Below are 22,995 nucleotides of genomic sequence, written 5' to 3'. Positions count from 1 at the left end.
GTCTTGAATGTGCCCAATCCAGTCAGATAGAAAAATCTGAGTAGAGTTGAGCCCAGTTTACTAGAGTAGCTCATGGTGGTTGAGTATGCACTTTATTGTACAGACCTAAACTCTTCAGGAATCCACTAATTGAAGGTCCAGGAACAATATTTGGTTGGTAACACATTTGCCACTGACGGCGAAATAGCTGAAATGGCCACACCCCTTTTTGGGCCACGCCCCCTTTTTGCCGTGACTGTATCTACAGAACCGTTGGACCTAGGAGGTTGCCCGACCACTCAAAATTTGCGCAATGGCCACATTATGGGGGGTCAGTAATACATTTTCATATCCAAAAGTCAATGGTTTTTAAGATAATTGCCAAAAACCGATTTCAACATGTTACGAACTACAATATTATTCGTAATTGTTCCTGTTCCTGTTCCTATTGTTCAATTACTTGATTCCTGAAGAGTCTAGACTAGACTAGAGTCTAGACTAGAGTCAAGACTAGAGTCTAGACTAGAGTCTAGACTAGAATTTAGTCTAGAGTCTAGACTAGAGTCTAGACATGGCTAGAAATTCCGGTCATGGGTGTTTTGTCGTTTCAGCTGTGCGGAGGTGCATGCCTTTGTTCTTCGGGTTTGGCCGGACAAACTATAGCAGATGGGGTACGCTGTTCCTTGAAGATTGCCTGGACCTACAAAGGAAGTTCCCGGGTATCTACAGATGCTTTACAGATGGTGGATGGGTGATGTACCACACTACCCGACAAGGCAGTGCAGTAGGATTTGACATGGCACTCGAGAAGTGTTACAATAAACCCGCCAAGGTTGCTGGAGGTATCATTGGGATGACCAGACAGAAAGAAGCAGTAGCCTTATGGAATCTCCTAAAGCATGAGAAAGATCTTCATGTGGCACAGCTGCTGGAATGGTGCAACTTGGGAGACAAAGATGACAGTGAGCTGAGCCTACACCATGAGTTCAATCCAAGTTCTACGAAGATTGGCCATGTTCGTGCAAAGGCCCTTCTGGATTACATAAAATCCATCAACAATCCGTTCGACGCTGGAATCAGACTTCAGAACATCTCTACTGGAGCTGACATTCCCCAGGAGGTTGTCGACGGATTACTTGAATGCCTGGAAATTGGTGAGAAGAGTTATGAAGAGTTTGTTGAGACCAGATTTCAGGATAAGGAGAAGCACCTACATGATACAATCCCTACCAACCGCAAGACTGTTTTCGTGAAACGTACTTCTACTCCGTTCACAGCGAAGAAATCGATGGCGAAAAAGGATGCAGCGGAAACGGTTAGGTACATTGACTATGCTAGAGAAAGAGGGTACAGCATGCTAGAACTCCTGAAGTATGAATTGACCAGCACATCCCAGTTCCTCACCACTGAATGTAAAGATGGCATCAAATTGAAGAAGCCCGATAAAGCCTCCTTAGCCAGGGAACTTGTCAGTCGCCTTCCACAGGAGATGAGGAATGTAAAGAGTGACGCTCAGATGACAATAGTGGACTTCATGGCACTTGTGCGTAAACTACCGATGAAAAAGATGGGCCTTCACACATTCGGGGAATTGGCTGAGAGTCTTTCCAACAGGATTCTTGCTACAGGCTCCGTGTCCACAAGAATAGACATTATTTTTGATGTTTATCAAAAATCATCAATCAAGCAAATGGAACGGGCACAGCGAAGTTCCTCAGAACAAATCACAATCACCATTGGGTCTGACAATCAGAAACTCCCTGTCGATCTTGATATGTTCTGGAGCTCAATGTTGAACAAAGTTCGGTTGCAGGAGTATGTCTTCAAGTGGATGCTGCAGAATGTCGAGTCGGACAAGGAAATATTCTTTGGAGGAGTATATGGGGGTGAATGCAGGAAACTGTTAGCTGGCACTGAAACACAGATCGCAGAGCTCTCAAGCAACCAAGAAGAAGCCGACGACAGAATCATGTTCCATATTAATGATGGTGTTGTGAAACACGGGGTTCAATCAGTCTTGGTCGACTCGCCTGACACAGATGTCTTTGTCAACCTCATCTTCCACTTCAACACAACCTGGCAACTACAAAAGCTGTACGTGAAGCTTGGTAACCGGAAAACAAAGAAAACTGTACCAGTCCACATGTTGGTTGATCAACTGGACAACGGTTTGGTGTCGTGTCTCCCAGCCATTCATGCTCTCAGCGGTTGCGACAGTACCAGCAAGGTGGGTCCAAAGCTGTCTGGCCTGAAAGCATCCATCGATCTCTCCCTACTGGAAGGGTTTGGTGTAGAAGAACTGTCACCACAGATAACAAGCAATGCTGAAAAGTTCCTTGTGTCTGGATTAAAGAAGACCGACTGTTCCACTTTCGATGAATATCGATGGGAGCAGTACCACAACTCCAAGAAAGAACTGGACTTCAACCAGCTTGTGTGCTGTTCATCAACGCTACGAGAACACATAAAGCGAGCATTTCTTCAGTGTAAGATGTGGTTGCAAGCCCCAACTCCTGCCGTCACCAAACCAGATCCACTCCAGTATGGGTATGAAGCAACGGACGTTGGCATAACACCAGTGATACTGCCAGTATCGTGCAGGCCCGATGACCTGCCTCCTCCATGCAAATGCCCAAGAGCATGTATGAGTACCAAAACGTGCACTTGCAGAGACAGGAACATTAAATGTGTCACGTTTTGTGGCTGTAGTAAAGGCGAAAAGTGTAGAAATCCAAATAAGTAAATTCCAAAATAGGATGATGCAAAAGGTATAAGTGTCATATAATGTTGTGGCCTTGGTGGTATCATACAATTGTAGTTCGTAACATGTTGAAATCGGTTTTTGGCAATTATCTTAAAAACCATTGACTTTTGGATATGAAAATGTATTACTGACCCCCCATAATGTGGCCATTGCGCAAATTTTGAGTGGTCGGGCAACCTCCTAGGTCCAACGGTTCTGTAGATACAGTCACGGCAAAAAAGGGGGCGTGGCCCAAAAAGGGGTATGGCCATTTCAGCTATTTCGCCGTCAGTGGCAAATGTGTTACCAACCAAATATTGTTCCTGGACCTTCAATTAGTGGATTCCTGAAGAGTTTAGGTCTGTACAATAAAGTGCATACTCAACCACCATGAGCTACTAGAGTAGTTAGCACTTGGATGGAACATTTTCATGGAAGGCCGGATGGTATTGGGTATGGGGTAGAATAATCCCACGGTTAGGTGCTCACTTAAGCTATTAAGTAAGCTTATCGCTGGTTTGCCTGGCCAAATTCCAAAATTCCTGCTCTCACCGACAGAAAAAATTGGATCAACGGCAAAATTACTAACTAGAAAATATCATTCTGTTATATGCAACGTACGCCATTCTTCGGATCAGGTGTAAAGTCGCACTTAGGATGTGTACATTAAAGATACCATAGTACTGTTACAAAATTGACTTATTAAGTGGGTTATTATTATTCATACCATACCAACATCTGGCAGCTGTTGGCGATAGAAAGCACATGCATGCAATCTACCTGTAAGCTATAATCATGTTGTGGTAGAAGCCTACCACAACATGAGGAGTACTTACGAGAACTGTAATGCCTTGTTCCTTGCTCAGTGTAGCTGTAATGCTGAAAACCACAGAAAGTATGACCCAGCGCCAGGAACAGAGCTTTAGTCCTTTACAATGGCCTGCAAAAAGTGGAGTGATTTGATTGCATTGTAAGAAGGCAGAGAAGGTGAAGCCATAATAAGTAAAATATTTAAACACCAGAAAAGGATAGATTTAACCATTGCAGGCAATTGTGCAGAAGGTGGGTGCAAATTACAGGTTGCACAACATTCTCAACACCTTTGCACAACATCTTTAATCCAAGGCTACAGGACTCGAGTAACTTGCACTCAAGTCGTAAATATTTGTGACTCACAAATCTAGTCATTGCCTGGAGACAATGTGAATCATGGTTCAAACCTTTCGACATCTTTAAAATGGCGCTCAATCTAGTCTTTCTGGAGTTTCCAGAAATACTATTGCCCTTTTAAAAACTGCAGAAACTAGCTAAATATCGCTTTTGGCCCTATCACTCAATAGTGAAGAATCACTTTAAAAATTTTAAAACGCTCGTATCCGGATACAGATATTCATCAAAATCTAATCGATTCGTCCTTCTCACACACCCAACCATTCCACCAAGTTTTGTCCATAAACGTCCATAACTTTTTGAGATATCGTGCTATATATTGGTTTTAGCCCTATAACTAAATGGTGAAAAATCTCTTTAAAAAGTTATCGTATCCGGATCCGGATTCAAATCTTCACTAAAACTGAATCAATTCTTTCTTGTCACGCACCCAACCTGTCCACCAAGTTTCTTCGAAATGCATCCACAACTTTTTGAGATATCCTGTCCACAATCAAACAAACAAAGAAACAGACAGACAGACAGACAAACAGACCGACAAACAGACAGACAGACAAACAGACAGGGGTGAAAACATAACCCTCCATCTACCTTCGGTGGCGTGGGTAAAAAGAAAATAGTGTTCGGTTAAAAAAATGTTTAAAATATCCAATTGTGGTTAAAGAAAATAAACAAAATTGTCAGCATTTTACAAATTTCATGAATGCAAGACTACAAGAGGCTGTGAAGACTACAAGGGCAGTTCAAGGTTGATGTGTATTTTTTTTTCTTGAAGAACAATTTTATTATTGCGACCCAATGGTGCAATACCACGGGGCATCCCCGGCAAAAAAGTGCACCCAGACTCCAACAAGTATCCAAGGCAAAAAGGATCTCCGTAACACAGGATGTTCCCCAGCGAAAAGGCAGAATGCCACCCACACCCAAATATTCCTACAGGTCGCACAAGATCTGCCAGCAACCCTCTTATCGTTAAACTACCAAAATCTAGGCTCTCTGTTCACCTTCACTCCTCTTTTCTCCCTCCTCTGGAACAAACTCCATCACTCTCTTCAATCCCACTCCTCCCTCCAGGTCTTTAAAACAGCTGTTCACCACCATCTCTTATCTTCCCCCATCCAAAACCTTGATCTTTTCTACGCCGTTAATTCACCCCAGATTCACTTTTCTGAAATACCGATTTCTCTCCTGGAAGTCCTTGCAGTGTTCATATGTTTTATACCTCTCCCACCTCCCCCAAGCCCTCCCCCTCCCACAGATCTCCCGATGTCCCTGCTCTCAAATGTTGCGTTTGTGTCCTTCCCCACCTCTCCCCATCTTGTCTACCGCTCCCCTTATTTTGTGTTTTATGTGTCGCTTTGACTTTTTGTGTGATTAATGTTAGCTCTTTCACGAGCCTCGATGTTGTATACAAAAAAAAAAACCTCAGGTCTTCAAACAGTCCCCACCCTGAAATCACGTGACGCAGCATGCAGCCATTCGAACAGGGCATTCTTAATCAGGTGACGGTTCACAGCTCTGGCTAATAGTGGCACTTCACCTTACCAACGGGTCCGGCCAACGAGGATCCTCCTGCCGCCCCTTTCCCAGGGGATGACATTGATGGCACCAGCAGTAATATCATGCCCATGGGACCGTATAGTGGGGCAGCTTAGCACCGAATTTCAAAGGGATGGGGACATGCCGGATAAAAGCACCAAAATTTTATCAGGCAATCTTCAGGGTCCCAGCTATGATTCTATAACCGGCGCCAAGCGATACGACCACTCTTATTTGAAATTTTTAATTATTTGTGAAAAAATATTTTGAAAATTTTGGGGAATTTTTTTTTTTTTTTTTTTGGAAAAGAAATGTTTTTATTGCAGAAATGAGAATCTTTTCCGATCATTTTGGTGTTATTGTTTTTAAAATCGAACATCTAGAAGTATTTTAAAACAATATTTGAAAATTAGGCGTCTCGGGTGCATTTCCTCAGCATCTAATAGGCCATGGGCCACATATGGTCCACGAGCATCCCCCCCACCTCTAAACCAAACCAACTTTTTTTGAAGCCCAGAGGCATACTAAACACGATTCCAAATGTTACCAAGAAAAATTTAGGGATGCAATGCCCATTTCGGCTCAACAAAGTAGGGTACCCTCATAATTATGCCGACGCTCTCCGACGTCGACCGAACTTTGACTACTGATTATAATCTTCCACCAGAGGCCTCAAATAGCTCCTATTTCAATATATGATATACCAAATGAAAGATTATGAGCTGTTCTTTTTGAATATGTGGTAAATGAAACTATTGGGACAACTAGTTAAATAAACAGCTCTGCGGAACACAATAATTCAACCCGCGACTGCTTCTTCAATGAAATATTGGTATTTATTTCACAATCAGATTTTTTAACATTTATTTACATGGAAACTTTTCAATGTTGTATTAATCTCTTCATCGTGTATTACATTTGCTTTCAGGCGATACCTTCATATTTTTTCTAACAAGAGCCAATCTGAAATAACAGCCATTTGAATGTTTTAGATTCAACGTTTTGGAACGTTAACATGTACTATATTAACAATCCAGTTGCACAGCAATACCTATATTACATAACGTTTTTATATGCATATATACTAAACTGATTTTAAATTTCTTTTGTTGAGAATACAAGATACTAAGCAAACATGTTTATTTATTTTAATCAATAGTTGTGACTCTATCCAATATGGCCATCACATAGTGCCAAAAATCGCTTAACCCTCAAAGCTTTGACAAAGAGAATGTACACATATTCTGCTAAACATGTTTGTTACACACACAATACTAAAAAAACCACACACACACACACCCCTAAACACACACACCTACACACACACACACACACACACACACACACACACACACACACACACACACCAATAAGCCGTTTGCCCGGGTGTGGTGCCCACAGCCATCGGCGGTCACAGACACACAGACATTTCATTTTGAATTATACATATCAAATATAACATAAAACACAGGAACACATCTGGTTAATCAATTACATTATAGACAAATTTGAAACATGGATAAACATGATTTAGTGTTCATTCTATGTCACTGTCTGTTTCATCTCCACCCAGGGTACTGTTCTCAGCCATGAGTGCATCATCATCATCATCGTCGTCGTCGTCGTTATCGTCGTCGTTGACTGTACCAGGAGCAACGGTACGGGCTAGATCCGAGAGTTGTGCAGGCAACATAGTTCCGTCATACCACAGAGGTTCGAGATGCTCGTCTGTTTGTGTCCATCCGTGGCCATTGTGTGCCAGCGGAACATCAGGTTTAGGGATATGTGCTCGTTTCCAGATTCCCACTTGATAGTTGACTCGCGCAATGTGCTGAAGCAAGCTTCTTCTACAGGGAGGTAAAGTGGCCATGTCGATGTTTTGTGAAGGCGTTAGTATCTCATCACGAGCACATAGCTCATTTATCCTGAGGAGTCGCAGGTCATCCACTTTTAAAACCCTTGGTCTACCATAGATGGCACATGTGAAGGCTTCAAGGTCATCCACAAGCTGTGAAGGAATGTCCCAAGTATCACCCAGCTGTGCCAACACTGGAACATATCGAGGGATTTTCAGCAGTGTTTTCATAGGCTTTACTTTTCCTATCCCTCTGAATGCACTTGTTGTATCACAGCCGCAAAAGGCATGCAGAGCCATGAGAGCCGTGCAGTATTCGTGGGAGTAGTTATGGGCCAGTTCTGAGATATTGATCAGCTTCTTTTTATTCCCTGTTCCTGTGTCAAAGAGGACTGTGATATCAGCCAGTCGGTGTGCATAGTGCAATAGAATGAAGAAGACGTCTGTGTCAGGACTTTTCACTCGCACATAGTTGAAGTTCTTGCTTTGAGCATACTCACAGTAGAGTATAATCCTCGAGTCTGTTTCTTCTTGTGATGAGGTCATCGAATCTAATAAGTGTGATGAAGTTGTTGTCCCATCTTCAGATGTCAGCTTATGTGGCACCCCATCACATATCAGTATCACGTTTCGTCCATGAAGCTTTGAGGCATACTCATCCGTTCTCCACAACCTGAGCAACATCTGGATAAATTGAAGTTTGTTCTCGTCATTTGACAGGAACTGTTTCCAGTCTGGAGGCTTCTTGGTCGCTCCTCCTTTGATGATCAATTTGTTCCCAACACCTCTCCTCTTCCGTTCCATTGCTTTAACAGAGGTTGGCAGGTACATGTCTGTGCTGAATATGATGTTGTGAGTGTTTGACATGGTGTCAAAAACTTTAGAGCAGATTTCACTGAAGCTTCCGGGAAGATCTTTGAGATAGTAGAAGCATGCATTGCCATCATGCACAGTGAGGGTGTCGTTCTCTGGTGGTATGATGGCATTCTCACACTCCTTGGTCAAGTGGTGAAAGGCTTTACTCTTGTCTGTTTTCGCGAGAAATCCATCTGAAGTCCCAAGGCTGTAAGAAACTGGAGTCAGGGGATACGTCATCAGCTCCTTGAGATCGAGTTGTAGTCCTTCGTTTTGAGACTTCATGAATAGCTTGAAAGCAACATTGCCTTGTTGTTTGTATTGTATGACTTTTTGCTTTCCTGAACTGATGATTGATACCTTGTTCATGCTTCCCAATGTCCGCAAGTTCATTCGTTTTACGGGCTCAAAGAACTTGCTGTCAGTCTGGAGTCGCTCGATAATGAATGCTTCTTTAGCACGTCTGCCCAGGTTCTCAGCTGCTAGTACGTCCTTGACAACATCATCCGATGCTGCTGCACCAGACGAAAGGATCAGGAGTTTATCTTTGGTTTCCACGTCAAATGGATTCAAGAAGCTTTCAATAGCCTCGCAAGTTTTCACAACATTTTTCTCACTTCGAAGGATCTCTGTTAGGCGAACGTCTCGATGTTTCATTCCCTCTCCAGAGTCGGCCAGCATATTTGCCATGCTGAGAGTAGCATTAACATACTGCGACCTTGCATGTGTGGTTCTCACCCAGCGCTGGTAGGCACTGTAATTCGTCATTATACCTGAAATTCCTGTACCTCCACCACCATGAGACTTGGCATGACGCATAAACGTTTCTTCCATGGTCTTGTCCACGTCACACCTATTGCCAGGGATAAACGAACGTGCCACACTTATGGCACCCCTCTCAAGGAGTTCCTCTGCTCCAGGATGAGATGTTTCTATGTTGGCTATGAAGACTGAAAAGAAGGTCGTGTAGCGAGCATAGTTTTGTGCTCCAAAGCTGAAAAACAAGTCGCTCATCTGGCTGATACACTGAGAGTAGAGCTGAAAGTTGTTCACCTTTACTGCCTCAATCAGCGATAGTACGAGACCAAAATGATCCATGTAGCTAATCCACAGCTGAGCTGTTTTCCCTAGCTTTCCAGATCGAACTTCACTGCAAAATTTGGCATATCGCTTGATGTGCTCAGTGATGCTCTCGTCAGATAGAACTGCGTTCAGGTTTTCCGCATTTGGCGAATCAATCAAATGTGTTAGTCTATCCCTTGAGTCATCAGGGAGACTGGTCATCAGAAGGTCAGCATTGTCCTGTTTGCTGAACTGTTCCATGAGTAGTCGTTGCAGTGACTCTAACATGACCTTGTGGCAATGCATTGCTCTTTCATAATGTTTTCCAGTCATCACACCTGTCAGTGAACCAGAACCAATCAACCCAGCTTCTAGCAGGATATCAGACAGACCAGAGCCAAACATCTTCTTGCCGATCACTTTCAGATATGCGCAGGCGAGATGAAAGGTTCCAATCAACACGATGTGTCTCTCGTATCGTATTGGGTTGTTCCATATCAGGGGGAATGCCTTCATGCATACCCCCAAGTCGAATGTGGTAATCACATAGTGTTGATCGACTTCACTGGTTGCCTGCTCAGAATACCGAAGGCATTCCTGTACAGTCTTGTACTCTGTTATCGGTTCAGCTATGACTGGGTAATAGTCGATAGTTGTTAGACTTCGAGGAACTGTTCCTGTCTGCGACAGGAAACCATTCCAGCTTGCAACCTGTTGCTCATCTTTGCATCGATTTCTCAGTAACACCCAGAGGGTCTGTAAATTCATTGATTCTTCACGTGCTTGTTCTCAGTTCTCAGTTTGGTCGACGTCGGAGAGCGTCGGCATAATTATGATGGTACCCTACTTTGTTGAGCCGAAATGGGCATTGCATCCCTAAATTTTTCTTGGTAACATTTGGAATCGTGTTTAGTATGCCTCTGGGCTTCAAAAAAAGTTGGTTTGGTTTAGAGGTGGGGGGGATGCTCGTGGACCATATGTGGCCCATGGCCTATAAGCTTCAATTCTAGAACCGGCGCCAAACGATCCGAACAGCAAGATGCATGCACAATAGACATTTATATATATTTATTTAATTACATGCATATTATATTAAATCTGCTATATGTTGAAATTATATCTGCTATATGTTACTATATGTTGCAATTTTCCTTGTATTGTGTTTCCTTGTGTTGCAGGTTTCGAGGGCTAGACTTCATGAAGATGGAATGGACACAGTGCATAATTTGCCAACAAACTACACCTGAATCCCTGCGCTGCCCCTTGAATGCACGTGGAGCAGACACATCAGCACCGGCAGCCTATGCATCGTTCCTAGAAAATGTGGCTCACTTCAGAGAACTGAACTCGTTGCCGGTGCCACTGCATTTCGGCAGTGATATCACTGTGGATGACCTCATCAGGAATCGTGCACAGTGGCACAAATCCTGTCATTCACAGTTCAATGCAAACAGACTGGAAAGAGCAAGAAAGAGCGAGTTAGATGTTACCCCTGAAAGTGGCACTACTGAAGGCAGGCGCCGGCGGCCACGCCAATCGCTCGACAAGACCATCTGCATATTTTGCACTAAGCAAGATGGACTCCTGCATGAATTTAGAACTCTAGGCGCAGATGATAACGTCAGGTTTATGGCCAGCGATCTGCAAGAGACAGAGTTGCTGGACAGGATTGAAGGAGCCGGTGACCTTATTGCCCTGGAAGCAAAGTATCATCTGGCTTGCCTCGTTGGTCTTCGGAATCGTCATCGGTCTCTAGTGAGACAAAGAGAAACTTCCAAGGATGAACCTGCGAATGTGAAGAAGTTCAAAGCAAGAGCTTTCGTAGAACTCCTCACACACATTGAAAACGAGATAGAAGAAGGTACATTTTGTTTCAAGTTGGCCTCATTGAGGCACCTCTACGAGAAGCGCCTTGCAGACTTTGGTATTACCAGTGACATCAACAAGGGCCGTTTCAAGGAGCAAGTTTTGAATCACTTCCCCCACGCCCAAGAGCAAAGTGACGGGAAACAAGTGATACTCGTGTGTGAACAAGGAATGCAGGAAATGCTGAAGCAGGCGTTCAAACAGGACGTTGAGGGAGATGCTCTGATTTTGGCGAAAGCTGCCAGGATTGTACGAAATGAAATCTTCAGCTCAAGCGGGTTCAACTTTGATGGTGCCTTCCCCAGTGACTGCCAGCAGAAGGCTGTCCCGACCCAACTCAAATCCCTGATAACCATGCTGATGAAAGGGGCTGATCTGAAAGACCAGGACACAACGGATTCACAGACCTGTCTCAAAGCTTCACAAGTCATCCTTTACAACTGCAAGAAGACCAAGAAGCGTGAGCAGAGAGCCCCAAGTGACACACAAGGGCCCCAAGTTGGCAGATCACGTCATTCATCAGACTGCAGATAGAAGGACATGCTTCACATGTCCATGTAATTTCGAACTATGCAGCTGCCGATGTGAGAAGTAGCTTAGCCGAGAAGTAATTTTGCACCATGTTGGGTGAATATACGCACGGTCTGAAAGAGTATCCATTTTTCTTGATTTTCGTATGTGTTAAGGGCAGGCTCCGACTTTCAGGTTTTTCGGGCATACATTTTTCCTAATTAAGTTAGAGCGCTGAAACCAACGGCATTGAACGCGCTGTCCCGAGCCCGTTAAAATGACGTTTATTTCATCTTTCTACGTTAATTAGAACGTTTAAAAAAAATTGAGGAAATGCAACCGAGACACCTAATTTTCAAATATTGTTTTAAAATACTTCTAGATGTTCGATTTTAAAAACAATTACACCAAAATGATCGGACAAGATTCTCATTTCTGCAATAAAAACATTTCTTTTCCAAAAACCAAAAAAAAAAAAAAATTCCAAAATTTTGAAAAAAAAATTCACAAATAATACAAAATTTCAAATAAGAGTGGTCGTATCGCTTGGCGCCGGTTATAGAATCATATCTGGGACCCTGGAGATTGCCTGATAAAATTTGGTGCTTTTATCCGGCATGTCCCCATCCACTACCTAAGCTGCCCCACTATATGGACGAAGACGAACTACCTAAGCTGCCGGGGGAAGGGGAGAACGGAGCAAAATTACTTGCCGAGTGCTGGGGCAACCTCGTGTTAATGAACCACTAGAGCAGGGGTTCTTTACCTTTTTTGAGTCATGGACCCCTTTGAGAATCTGGTGAAAGCTACGGACCCCTCCCCAGAAAAATGCAAATAAGCATATAAACACAAAATTTTGCATGCAATGAATAAATTTTATTGCATAGGAAAATTATTTCCTTCACATACCGTCATAATCAGAATAAAAAACAATCTTAACAAAGAATATATCTCACTTTTTTCATGAAAAAATCAATGACCATTCCCTGAATAAAATGAAATATATCCAAATTGTGCAAATTAAACAAAAAATAAACTTCAATTCTGCTCAAAAGTACATTTCAGTGAGAAGGCTGTTGTTGTTTGGCTTCAATAAGAAGATGAAATTGGGGAGTGGTCTTTGACAAGGCAACACGCATGTCATGTTTGATATCCAATCGATTTCTACTTTTCGTTTTGATGGTAACAAGTGCTGAAAATCCTGACTCGCAAAGATTTGTGGTTGCAAACGGAATCAGAGCTCCCACAGCTCGCTTCGCCAGACGAGGGTCGGCTTGTGTCAAGGAACACCAAAATTCTCCAAGACTCTTCGAGTTGAACTCATGTCGTATAACTCATGTACTCACACTCATGTATTTCCTTTGTCCTCAGGTCAATGAGGTCATCTTTGGCAAGGTCTGCATCATTATTACAGTTTATATCAGCAAGGAAAGGATTACGAATCCACGTTTCAACTTTAAGGTCATCTGAGCAGAAGTAACCTTCGAAAGAGTTCTGCAGCGTTTCCAGGTGTCTGCACATTTCTGCCTGCAGAGAAATAGTCAGGGCTTTGTCTCTCTCGACTCCATCCTGCAGAAGCACTTTCTCCAGCATTGGAAAGTTTGCTTCGTTGTCTGCCTCCAATCTCCTCTTCCACAGTGGCAGCTTGGCCAAAAGAGCTTGTCCGTTTTCAGCAGCATCCATAATGGTGACTGCAGGGCCTTGAATCGAAAGACTTACCACATTCATATGGCCAAAAATATGCGCCAAATAAGCCAAGCCGTGAATGAACTCCTCCCTGTCAAACTGTTCCAACTTTCCTTTTCTCTCAAAAAAAGTGAAACTTCTGCCCTAAGTTCCATCAAGCGCTTCAAGTCCCATCGCCTGGTTCACGGACCCCCTGAAGCCCATCCACGGACCCCAAAGGGGTCCATGGACCACAGGTTAAGAACCCCTACACGAGACGGTCTCTTCACCTCACCTTTCCTTCACCAATTCAAAAGGAAGGACAGATCATGTGACACCATGAATCTAGTTATCCCCTACCACTACAACACACAACAACGCCTTCCAACGGCACACAGAAAACGGATGACTTAGCAGAAACACAAAGTCCTTGTTACAGGTAAAAATTATCCATCCTACACGACCACCCGGTACATGCTGAGGCCTTACACTTTGATAACTATACCCTGTACCCCATACGCATAACACAGCCACCTCCCCTGGACCTTAGGCTCGTGCCAAGGTGAACGAAAGGTCAAAGACCTAGCACTTACACATCCACACTCTAATTATCTTATAAAATTAAATTAGAGGGATGTTGAAGGTAAGACCGAATCTAGCATCGCCTAACATTAGCGATATAGCCATGGATTAATCATTAAAACAACAATCTCAATATGTATGGACAAAAGCAAGTAATTTCATCCCCCACCATCTCCTTGCCTTGTCTAGGTGTTTCTATGGTGGGGAGAGTTTCTCTAACACCACAGGACTATAACTGGTGTTGGTTAGTTCAATAATCTATTACTGTACAAAAATCCACAAATTGTTTCCTGCATATTTTCTTTGGGGTAAATGGATATAACCAGTACTGGATAATATTGTCACGTCTGAAGCTCCCGTGAAAACAGGAACCTCAGCGCCGAGTTAGACTCGGTAGATTGTCCGAACGATCTTGTTGAGGCTCAACAACAACAACAACTCCCGCAGTTGAGATTCAGTAAACAACAACAACAACTCGGGCCTGGGATGGAAGTGCCTTTTTTTCTCTGCTTGCCGTTTTGAGTGGGAGCGTGCAAACCGCCATTTTTCTCCGTTTGTATTTTCTTTTGAGTATTCGCTCATTTTGCGGATGTGAACACTTGGTACGAACACTTGGTAATTAATATATTTTCTGTATGATTTGTTAATTCCAGAATAAAACGGCATTCTTTGGCCATATGTCAAACTGTAAAGTTGTCGTCACGTTCTTGTTCATACGCCCGCCGGCGTGGTACGGGAGACCAAGCGCCTGTGCGGATCTTTTATTATATATTTTAATGCATTTATTTCATTAATTCGAACAATTTACTGTTCAGCAAGGAACTTCAATTGGGCCGAATTAATGGCGGGAAACGGCCACGGAAGCAGATAGCTGAAACACGTTTCTTACCCTTTCAAAGGATTTATTTAGAAAGTAAACAGAGAAAAAGGGTAACAAGACGCTATAAACAAAAACAGAACGAACCAAGCGAGTCAAATAAACACAAAGAGGCTCAAAGAGGACCACAGATCATACACATGCAGCAAAAGAATTGGTAGGTGAGACTTCCCTTATCTGGTGCATAGCGTGAATGGAGGCTCTAAACACATCATTTCGGGGACCAGGTGTGGGATGATTCCGAAGCCAACATGAGCACAATGAAGATGGTGCTTGGTGTAGAATCCAGCTCCTCCACCAGGCCTTGTGACCTCTGTCTTATAAACAAGGCCCCTTGGGGGTGCTTTTGGTCCTCTTCCTCCACCAACACGGGGTGAACCCAGCTTCGGTCAATCCAATCCAAAACAAAGCCACACTGGGTCCACACCAACAGTTTTGCCTATCTTTTCACACAAGGCTTTCTACGATCAACCTCAACAACAAGGCCTCTTCTTCTTTGTCACCAGGTCTCTCTTTGTCCTCCTTCCTCAAGCGAGGTCTCTCACAATCTCCTCCCCTTGGGCAGAGTCCCTGTTCTTGGGCAGAGTTCTCTGAACGAGCCGTCCCGCCCACAGGGACGGCACCTATAAAAAATAAATGCAGGATGGCACTTCCATCTCCATTGCACATTACGCCACCATGGCTATAACACACACTGGCCATAGAGATTGTGATGGCCAGACAGATGAGAAGTTATTGAAGCCTCTCATGAGAAGTTCTCGCCTACTAGTCCCGCCTACCATGACGTGTTCACGTCCACATATTAAGGTCTAACCTGTCCATAAATTACATACGCTGCCTCGTACATGTTAATCTAACAGCCACTCAAAACCCAAGGACCATACTACACTTACCACGGTCTGACTATGGATCCCCCCACCTCCCCAACTTCCTTCCATGTAACAATATAATGTACAGCAAAAATCAAAACTTTTTCAATTTTCGATATTAAATTGACTTTCACAGAAATTTGCATTTTAATTTACCTACTGTATATTGCACACTTCGAACGTGGTACCAATCTTCAAGAGTGAATAACACCACGAAATGCTTCCTGGAAGTTCACTCAGGTATGTTGGCTGGGACTGCAAGCAACCATGATCTCTCTTTAATGTTTCAAATATGTGTCTGGAGAGGTAAAGGAACCGAATTGGAGACGTGTCTAACTGTGTCTGGAAAGAGGATGAAGCCAAATTAAATACTGCGTCTAAAATGTGCATTGGTAAGTGGGAAATATGAAGGACATTGGGTGCAAGGAAGAAGAACTCTCTGTTGCCCTCACAACGCATATTTGTTTTGTCATCTTTGGCAAAAAAAAAAAAATCTGTAATATTCCCATCCAAGCTGATCAAACTATCGATAAAGCTCACTGCAGGGAGGTACTTTGTTTGGGTAGACCCAGAGAAAGGTGATGGGTTTGGAAGAAAGGGAAAAGTACAGATGAGCAGGTAGAAGTCGAGATGAGAAGAGAAAATCTCATGACTGACGAATGTCATGCCAAAGAAAGATTTAAATCGATAAGTTTGTAGCAAGGCAGTCAGCTGATCCAACTTGCACAGTGACACATTGATATAAAAACTCAGCTAAGGAAAATTACTTTATTTCACAAACTAGATTTTAGTGTCATAACAGCTTTCTTTAAAGAAAAGTTTTTAAAAGTAGTTTTTCTGAAAGAAAGAGGAAAAAAAGAAGGGCTCGTCCGGGATTTGAACCCGGGACCTCTCGCACCCTAAGCGAGAATCATACCCCTAGACCAACGAGCCACATGCCTAAGTGGAGCCTTGCAGATGCATAACATTCCATGGGCATCTGGAAGCATTACAAAATACTTGGATCAACCTTGAGATGAAATTCCAGTGTATTTTCACAGCCAGTACAACATTCAAAGAAACTTGGATGAGGAATTATTTTTTCAAATTCAAAAGTAACGGTTTTGTCAAGAGGGATTCAAAGTGCAAAACCTCAGTGTGTAATTCAGGGTACGTACTCTGGGAGAGAGCAGCGTTGAAAGCCTTCATGTAGGAAGAGAAGGAGAGGAAGAAGAACGCAGCACAGAGGAGGTCTGCTCGGCCAACGATCCCTGCCACCTGCGATGGGACATGCATACCCGATAGTTTCGGCACACCTGTGTGGAGCAAAACATCCTCACTGCAGTGGTGAGACCTTTTCTCAACTACGTGTGCATGTCAATTTGAGTACATGTAATGAGTGATCAAAATGTCATATATAACAGCAAATGATAACATGTTGTCATGAGTAGCTTCTTTCACACCAAGTGTTTGCATGTGCACAAGAGCATTGGGCTCAACTGTTGGTAAAATATATAAAAATGGTGACGTGGCAGAGAATCGGATTGAATGGGTGCCTGGAACAATCTAGGGCAGATCATTTACAGGATAAACGGAGCTTTGACTTAGGACTTGTACATACACCTCACTTAATTAAAGGTCAAAGGTAACGAGTGAAACTTCTGCTCTGCTGTTTGTGTTTCCTCCCTTTCCGTCTTGTTCCGTTCCCATTCTGCCCTTCCATGAGCCTCGACCATGCATACAAAAAGATCAACTGTGCAACGAAAAAAAAGGAAAGGCAATTCTGCCCATCATGGATCTTAAAACTTTGGCATACTTTCCGACAAGATTCAACTGGTTTGGAATCATCTATCGATTACAAATGATTGGGAAACAAAGAAGGATAGGAGCGGGAAAGCCAAGTATGGGAGCGTGGAAGAAGAGGGAAGAGAAAGAATATGGAGAGAAGAGAAGAGCTTATCTACTATGTAAGAGAGATGTCTGTCTGTGTGTTTATTTGTCTGTCTGTCTGTGTCGCCATTTTTCTCAGAGATGGCTGAACGGATCTTCGTCAAACTTTCAGAGGTTTATCAGTGAGTGCCTGGGAGTGTTTTAGGCCAAAAAAAAAAAATTGAAGAGAGAAAAGATCGTTTTTTTGGAGTTAAAAAAGCTCGATAGTGCCTAAGCCTTTTTAAATTAATGACAGTTATATACAAGTACACATTCACACAAATAAATACAAAACAATCACCAGACATTTTAATACAAATAAATCAAACAATTCCAGAAGTGTACAACGTTGGTAGTACGGCTTCTTCTATTCCTGAACGGCATCACACTTAACTCAGAAACGTGATGAACGCCACATTCACCACATTCACCCACCAGCATATATATGAACCCCCTTCCTCTCCTGCCTCCCCCCCCCCCTTCCCCTCTCTCCTCCCTTTCCCCTCCTCTCCCCGCTCTCCCCCCTCCCTTCCCCTCCCCCTCTCCCCTCTCCACCCTCTTCCCCCATCACCCCCTCAGCTTCAACTCAGGACTCTGAGATCTCAAGCCAGCTATCTTAACCGTTAAGCCAACACCAGGCTTCTGGGTGATAACAGGGGAGTAGCAAGATAGCAAAAGTTTAACGGATGGATGGACGACCGGAAGGACAGACAGACACTCCAGACATCACAACCCATTTTATAAGTTATAATATCTTCGAGAATCGAGATGATTCGACCTAGAATAAAATATACAGTATATACACATATACTGTACTATGAAATGTAGACATGACCATATATGGACATGTGTGAAATTTCCTCGACTTGACAACCACTAAATACAGTGCATGGATCAAAGCATGGGCATTTGATGGGATTAATGGGCTGGAGTGGCGTAGCCTTATACCTGGCTCTTTGGTGGAGTGGCGTGACGGACATTATTGTCATGTTTATATCACAGTTTACAGTTATAGAAATTACAATTTTCGAATGCTTGATATTGATTGAGGTTTTTATTTTTAGGATGCGTTTACTGTTCTTTTGGTAAATTTACATTTATGGACGCTTCAGGACGGTTCTGTGATTTTTCCCGATGTACCGGCTTCAATGTCCATCAGCACACCAAATTTCTGCTTTCTACGACATCCGGAAGGTACCAAACATTAATATCAGTCAGTCAGTGAGTCAGTGGTTAGAAAGAGCTATATATATATATATTGTTGTGGTTTTGGAATAAAGAATAATTCCCCCTCGTAGGTAGACGCACCACAACATGAAGCCTCGCGATAGTTCAGTTATTTCTTAGTGAATGTAAGCGTAGTCCTGTCCTGTGTTAGTTTTTGCGTTGAGCAGGTCCGTGAGTAGGGCGGTTCTTTTGGCGATAGCATGCCACGTGGCAGGCCTGAACAAGTCTGGCGAGGCCGAAGGGAGGTGCTGCAGGAGGGAGTGGCCGGTAAGCAACGAGCCGCCAATCAGGGCTCGAGGAGAGTGGCTAACGACGACGATGAGAGGTGGGTTTTGGAACATTCGAGTGAGACTCTGGGGTGGGGCCATAAAACCCTGCTCCGAACCCCCCCACCTCAGTCAGAGCCGGAGAGTATCGTCAGTTCAAGTTCTGAGTTCCCTGTCAGACGAGAGATCAGTTCAAGTTCCCTGTGAGACAAGAGATCAGTTCCCTGTGAGAGTGAGTGGAGTTGAGTTGAGCTTGAGCACGCACGAGAATGCGCCGCAGAACGAGTGCATTGAATTGCCGGGTATCGAGATTGTACATGAACTTTCCCGTGCCCCGTGCCCTCCGCTCTGCGCTGTATTAATCGCGCGCTCGAGAGGACGACCCGTGCCGGGCCACAGACGCGCGATCTCCTCCTGCCTGCCTTCGCCTGCATACGTGCCGTGACCGCCAGAGAGCCACGCCGGGCGAGCTGTTACAGAGCGACCGACGGCAAAGCGCATTTGGCACGCGAACATTCTTCCTCCATCTCCCCATGTGCGTGAGTGGGCCCTGTGTCTGGGCTTAAGCTAAGATTGATTAAGCTTCTACTCTGTGTCCCCTTTCCTTCATCCTGATCATTGTAAATAATAATAAATTGTGTTCTTCCTCTGATTTGACCATTCCTGTCCCTTCCATGAATTGGCTTCGCATGGTACGAATAGAACCGCTCGAATCGGGTTCCATAATAAGTAACAGCACGAGTCATGTGATACGCATACCGATCGGGCGTACTCGATTAAGCGTGGCATGTGCGAGGTTCGGTCCCCGCTTTCGTCGCAGCGTGGGTTAAAGGTACGTGCGAAGTTGTCCCGATACCCTTTTTCACGCTTGCTCCGGAAGTGGCGATTCGGCCTCGCAGACCCGAAGATCCAGGGGGGAAAAAGGGGTTTAATCCCCCTTTTGTAACGGGAACGGGCTTCGGGAGATCCGCAACAATATATATATTGTCGTGTCACCAGTGATTAAGATCACAGGCAGCAGATAGCCAAACAATGCTTTAACTCCGAGGCGTATTTCGAAACTTGTTGGGATTGTTTGAGGCGCGCGTGGGAAAGGCCTGAAGCCTTATCTAATTGGGAACACACGGGGTTAATCCGAACCCACAGAACAAAGAAATGAAATAAGACACACAAAAGTAATATGCAACAAATAATGGATTTAATGAAAATAAATGCAAAGACAATTAAAATGTTGAGGTAAAACTAATAGTAATAGGCTAATTACAGACACATTTTGGCTCAATGACAGACACAAGGAAAGATAAAGAAAATAAAATGCACTTATAAATCAGCCGTCACTGGGCTTTGCGTCCCCAAATGGCTGGTAGGGCTTGCTGGTCGTCGAACCAGAGTCACCGTGTGGGAAGCGAATAAGATGGCACGGAATCGCGCCCGTAGCCAGCCGCCGGCGTGAGGCAAGCAGGCAGGATCCTTCTTTGTTTCGCTCACGACCTACTCCATCTCTGAAGAGCAACACCGTCAACCAACACCTCCTCCTCACGCTAAAGCGTGATAGTTGTCCACAACAGCTCCGGAAGAGCTCTCCTCACAATACACACGAACCAGACGCCACCCCGAGCCTGAGACAGAAATCGTCTGCTCGTCACGAAGCCAGGGCCAGAACAGAGCGAGATAGGGGGAAACGCATCCTCACCTCTTCTCGCTGACGTCACATTCAAACCAATCCTCTCGCCCCACCACTTCAGTCCATGGCCATGACCAATCGTTCGCTCCGGGGCCTGGCCTCATGGCCTTTCTTGACGCACATCGAGAATGTTTGGGGCGGGGTTCCCATGCCAATCGGCAAAATGTTCGGTCGGGCTTGGCGGTGTGGTTGTGGCAATGTGCCGATTGCATGGGTGGCCGAGTGAATTTTATAAGAACAAAGGGAAAAATCACAGGGAACAATCAATGCCAATTACACACTGAGGTTTATTAATCTTACTCCCTAGAACTAGTTAACACAAAAGCCACACCCCCTTATGGCAACATGAAAACGCTCTTACCCGCACAGTCGACCGACTTGATACAGAGATTCTTCTTTTTCACGCATATGGTCCATTCTAAGCTATACATTCCCCACTTTCCTAAGGTATTTCTTCACCTACCCCCACAAACATAACAATATATATATATATATATATATATATATATATATATACGTATATATATACTGTATATATATATATATATATGTTATATATATATATATATATATATATATATGTTATATATATATATATACAGTCAGACCCCGCTATTCGTGGGGGATACGTTCCTGGAAAATCCACGAATAGCGAAACCCACGAATAGCGAGGCAATGTTTCAATGGCGAAAGGGGGGATAGGTTCCCAAGTCGCGAAAATCCGCGAATAGAGAGGACCAAACCGTGAATGGCGAGGCAAAATCCACGAATGGTGACGCAAATCCCGAGAATATCGACGATAATCCACGAAGGTCGATGAAAGTCCCGGAAATGGTGAGTCAAAACCCGCGAATGGCGGTGATAATCCACGACAGTCAATGAAATTCCGCAAAGATCGATGAAAATCCGCGAAGGTCGATGAAAATCCATAAAAGTCGATGAAAATCCCATGAATGTATGCCGCAGCATTGTTTCAATTGGGCAAAGGGGGGGACACGTTATAGGTCCCCAGTGGTTCCTGATTCATAGAGGAAATTTTTTTAAGTTTAAAATGTTTTCGACCAGAAATGCACATGATTACAGTTTCACAAAAAAATGCTTACAAAAAAAAAAAAAAACGACAACGCCAGGTAACATTTCCAATTTTTGGAAGAAATGCGCTTACAATTTATTAAAAGTGCTTAACCATACCGTACCGTGAAAGTAAAAAAAAAAACACAACACCACCATGTACCATTTAAATTTTATATTTTACAAACACATGCAACTTTGAGTTTGAGTTCCCCAAGGCAGTGTTCTGGGCCCTGTGCTTTTTTTGGTCTTCATTAATGATCTCTCCGACTCTGAAAAATCCTCGCTATCTCTTTGCTGATGACTCCACTCTCTGCCGCTCTATATCTCAACCCTCAGATTGGCAGGCAGTAGCCTCTTCACTCTCTGCAGACCTGGACAATATCACAAACTGGTCAAACAAGTAGAACATGTCTTTCAATCCTAACAAATCCCACACTCTCACTTTGTCTCTCTGTAAAGACAATCTGGACAACCCTCCCATCTACTTTCTGAACAATCCTCTTGAAGAAGTTCTGTCACTCAAGCTTTTGGGTCTCACTATCTGCCATGATCTGTCCTGGAAAAACCACATTTCCAAGCTGGCCTCCAAAGCCAGTCACTGTCTGTCCATCCTCCATTGTGTGAAGTCCTTTCTGGGCACTTCTGAACTCATCATCACATACAAAGCTTTCATCTGCAGCTCAATGGAATACTACTCTCCCCTCTGGTCTGGTGCTCCTGCCTCACAACTCGCTCTGCTTCATGCTGTTGAAACCAAAGCTTTCAGAATCATTGTTATCTCCCGTGGTGAAGCTGATTCTAAGGGCCTTTCACTCACTCACCGCAGGCAGGTTGGTGGTCTTTATGTCTTCTACCGACTCTTCTCCAGCCTAGCTCCCCCTGTTCTGTCTGTGCTCTGTCCTCCAAATTTTCCTGCAGGATGCACAAGATCTGCCAGCAACCCTCTTCTGGTGAAACCCCCAAAATCAAGACTCTCTGCTCACCTTCACTCTTTCATTCCTCTTTTCTCCCACCTCTGGAACAAACTCCCACACTCTCTTCAATCCCACTCCTCCCTCCAGGTCTTCATAACAGCTGTTCACCGCCATCTCTTATCTTCCCCCATCCAAAACCTTGATCTTTTCTACACCCACTAAAACACCCCAAATCCACCTCTTTCAATTTCCAACTTCTTTCCTGAAATTCCTAGTTGTGTCAATTTGTTTTATACCGGGGACCCCTTTCTCTCCACTCCCCCCCCCCCCCCTCCACCCCCCCACCTGCC

The 22,995-nt window shown here is 43.9% G+C and overlaps 2 protein-coding genes and 1 non-coding gene across 5 annotated transcripts in view; 1 reads left to right on the top strand and 2 right to left on the bottom strand.

The window, feature by feature from the left end:
- The window catches only part of TMTC4 (transmembrane O-mannosyltransferase targeting cadherins 4), a 166,102-nt gene that overhangs the window by 90,299 nt on the left and 52,808 nt on the right, over positions 1–22,995 (bottom strand). For all 3 annotated transcript variants that reach the window (XM_068128585.2, XM_068128586.2, XM_078784646.1), the window contains 2 exons: positions 16,730–16,829; positions 3,559–3,662 (listed from right to left, as the gene is read on the bottom strand). In XM_068128585.2, coding sequence (XP_067984686.2) covers positions 3,559–3,662; positions 16,730–16,829 — 204 coding nt within the window. The remainder of the gene's footprint in view (positions 1–3,558; positions 3,663–16,729; positions 16,830–22,995) is intronic.
- Positions 16,434–16,505, bottom strand: TRNAP-AGG (transfer RNA proline (anticodon AGG)). The gene has a single exon. It is a non-coding gene; the product is annotated as a tRNA-Pro (tRNA).
- SELENOT (selenoprotein T) overlaps positions 16,728–22,995 on the top strand; it is a 93,547-nt gene continuing 87,279 nt past the window's right edge. Inside the window, exon 1 of the mRNA XM_068128582.2 lies at positions 16,728–16,898. The gene's annotated coding sequence lies outside the window, so the exon portion shown is untranslated. The remainder of the gene's footprint in view (positions 16,899–22,995) is intronic.

The sequence above is a fragment of the Myxine glutinosa genome, chromosome 9, assembly GCF_964187855.1.
Source record: "Myxine glutinosa chromosome 9, kmMyxGlut1.1, whole genome shotgun sequence".
NCBI classification, from domain to species: Eukaryota; Metazoa; Chordata; class Myxini; order Myxiniformes; family Myxinidae; genus Myxine; species Myxine glutinosa.
This window is presented reverse-complemented; position numbering and strand designations above follow the sequence as displayed.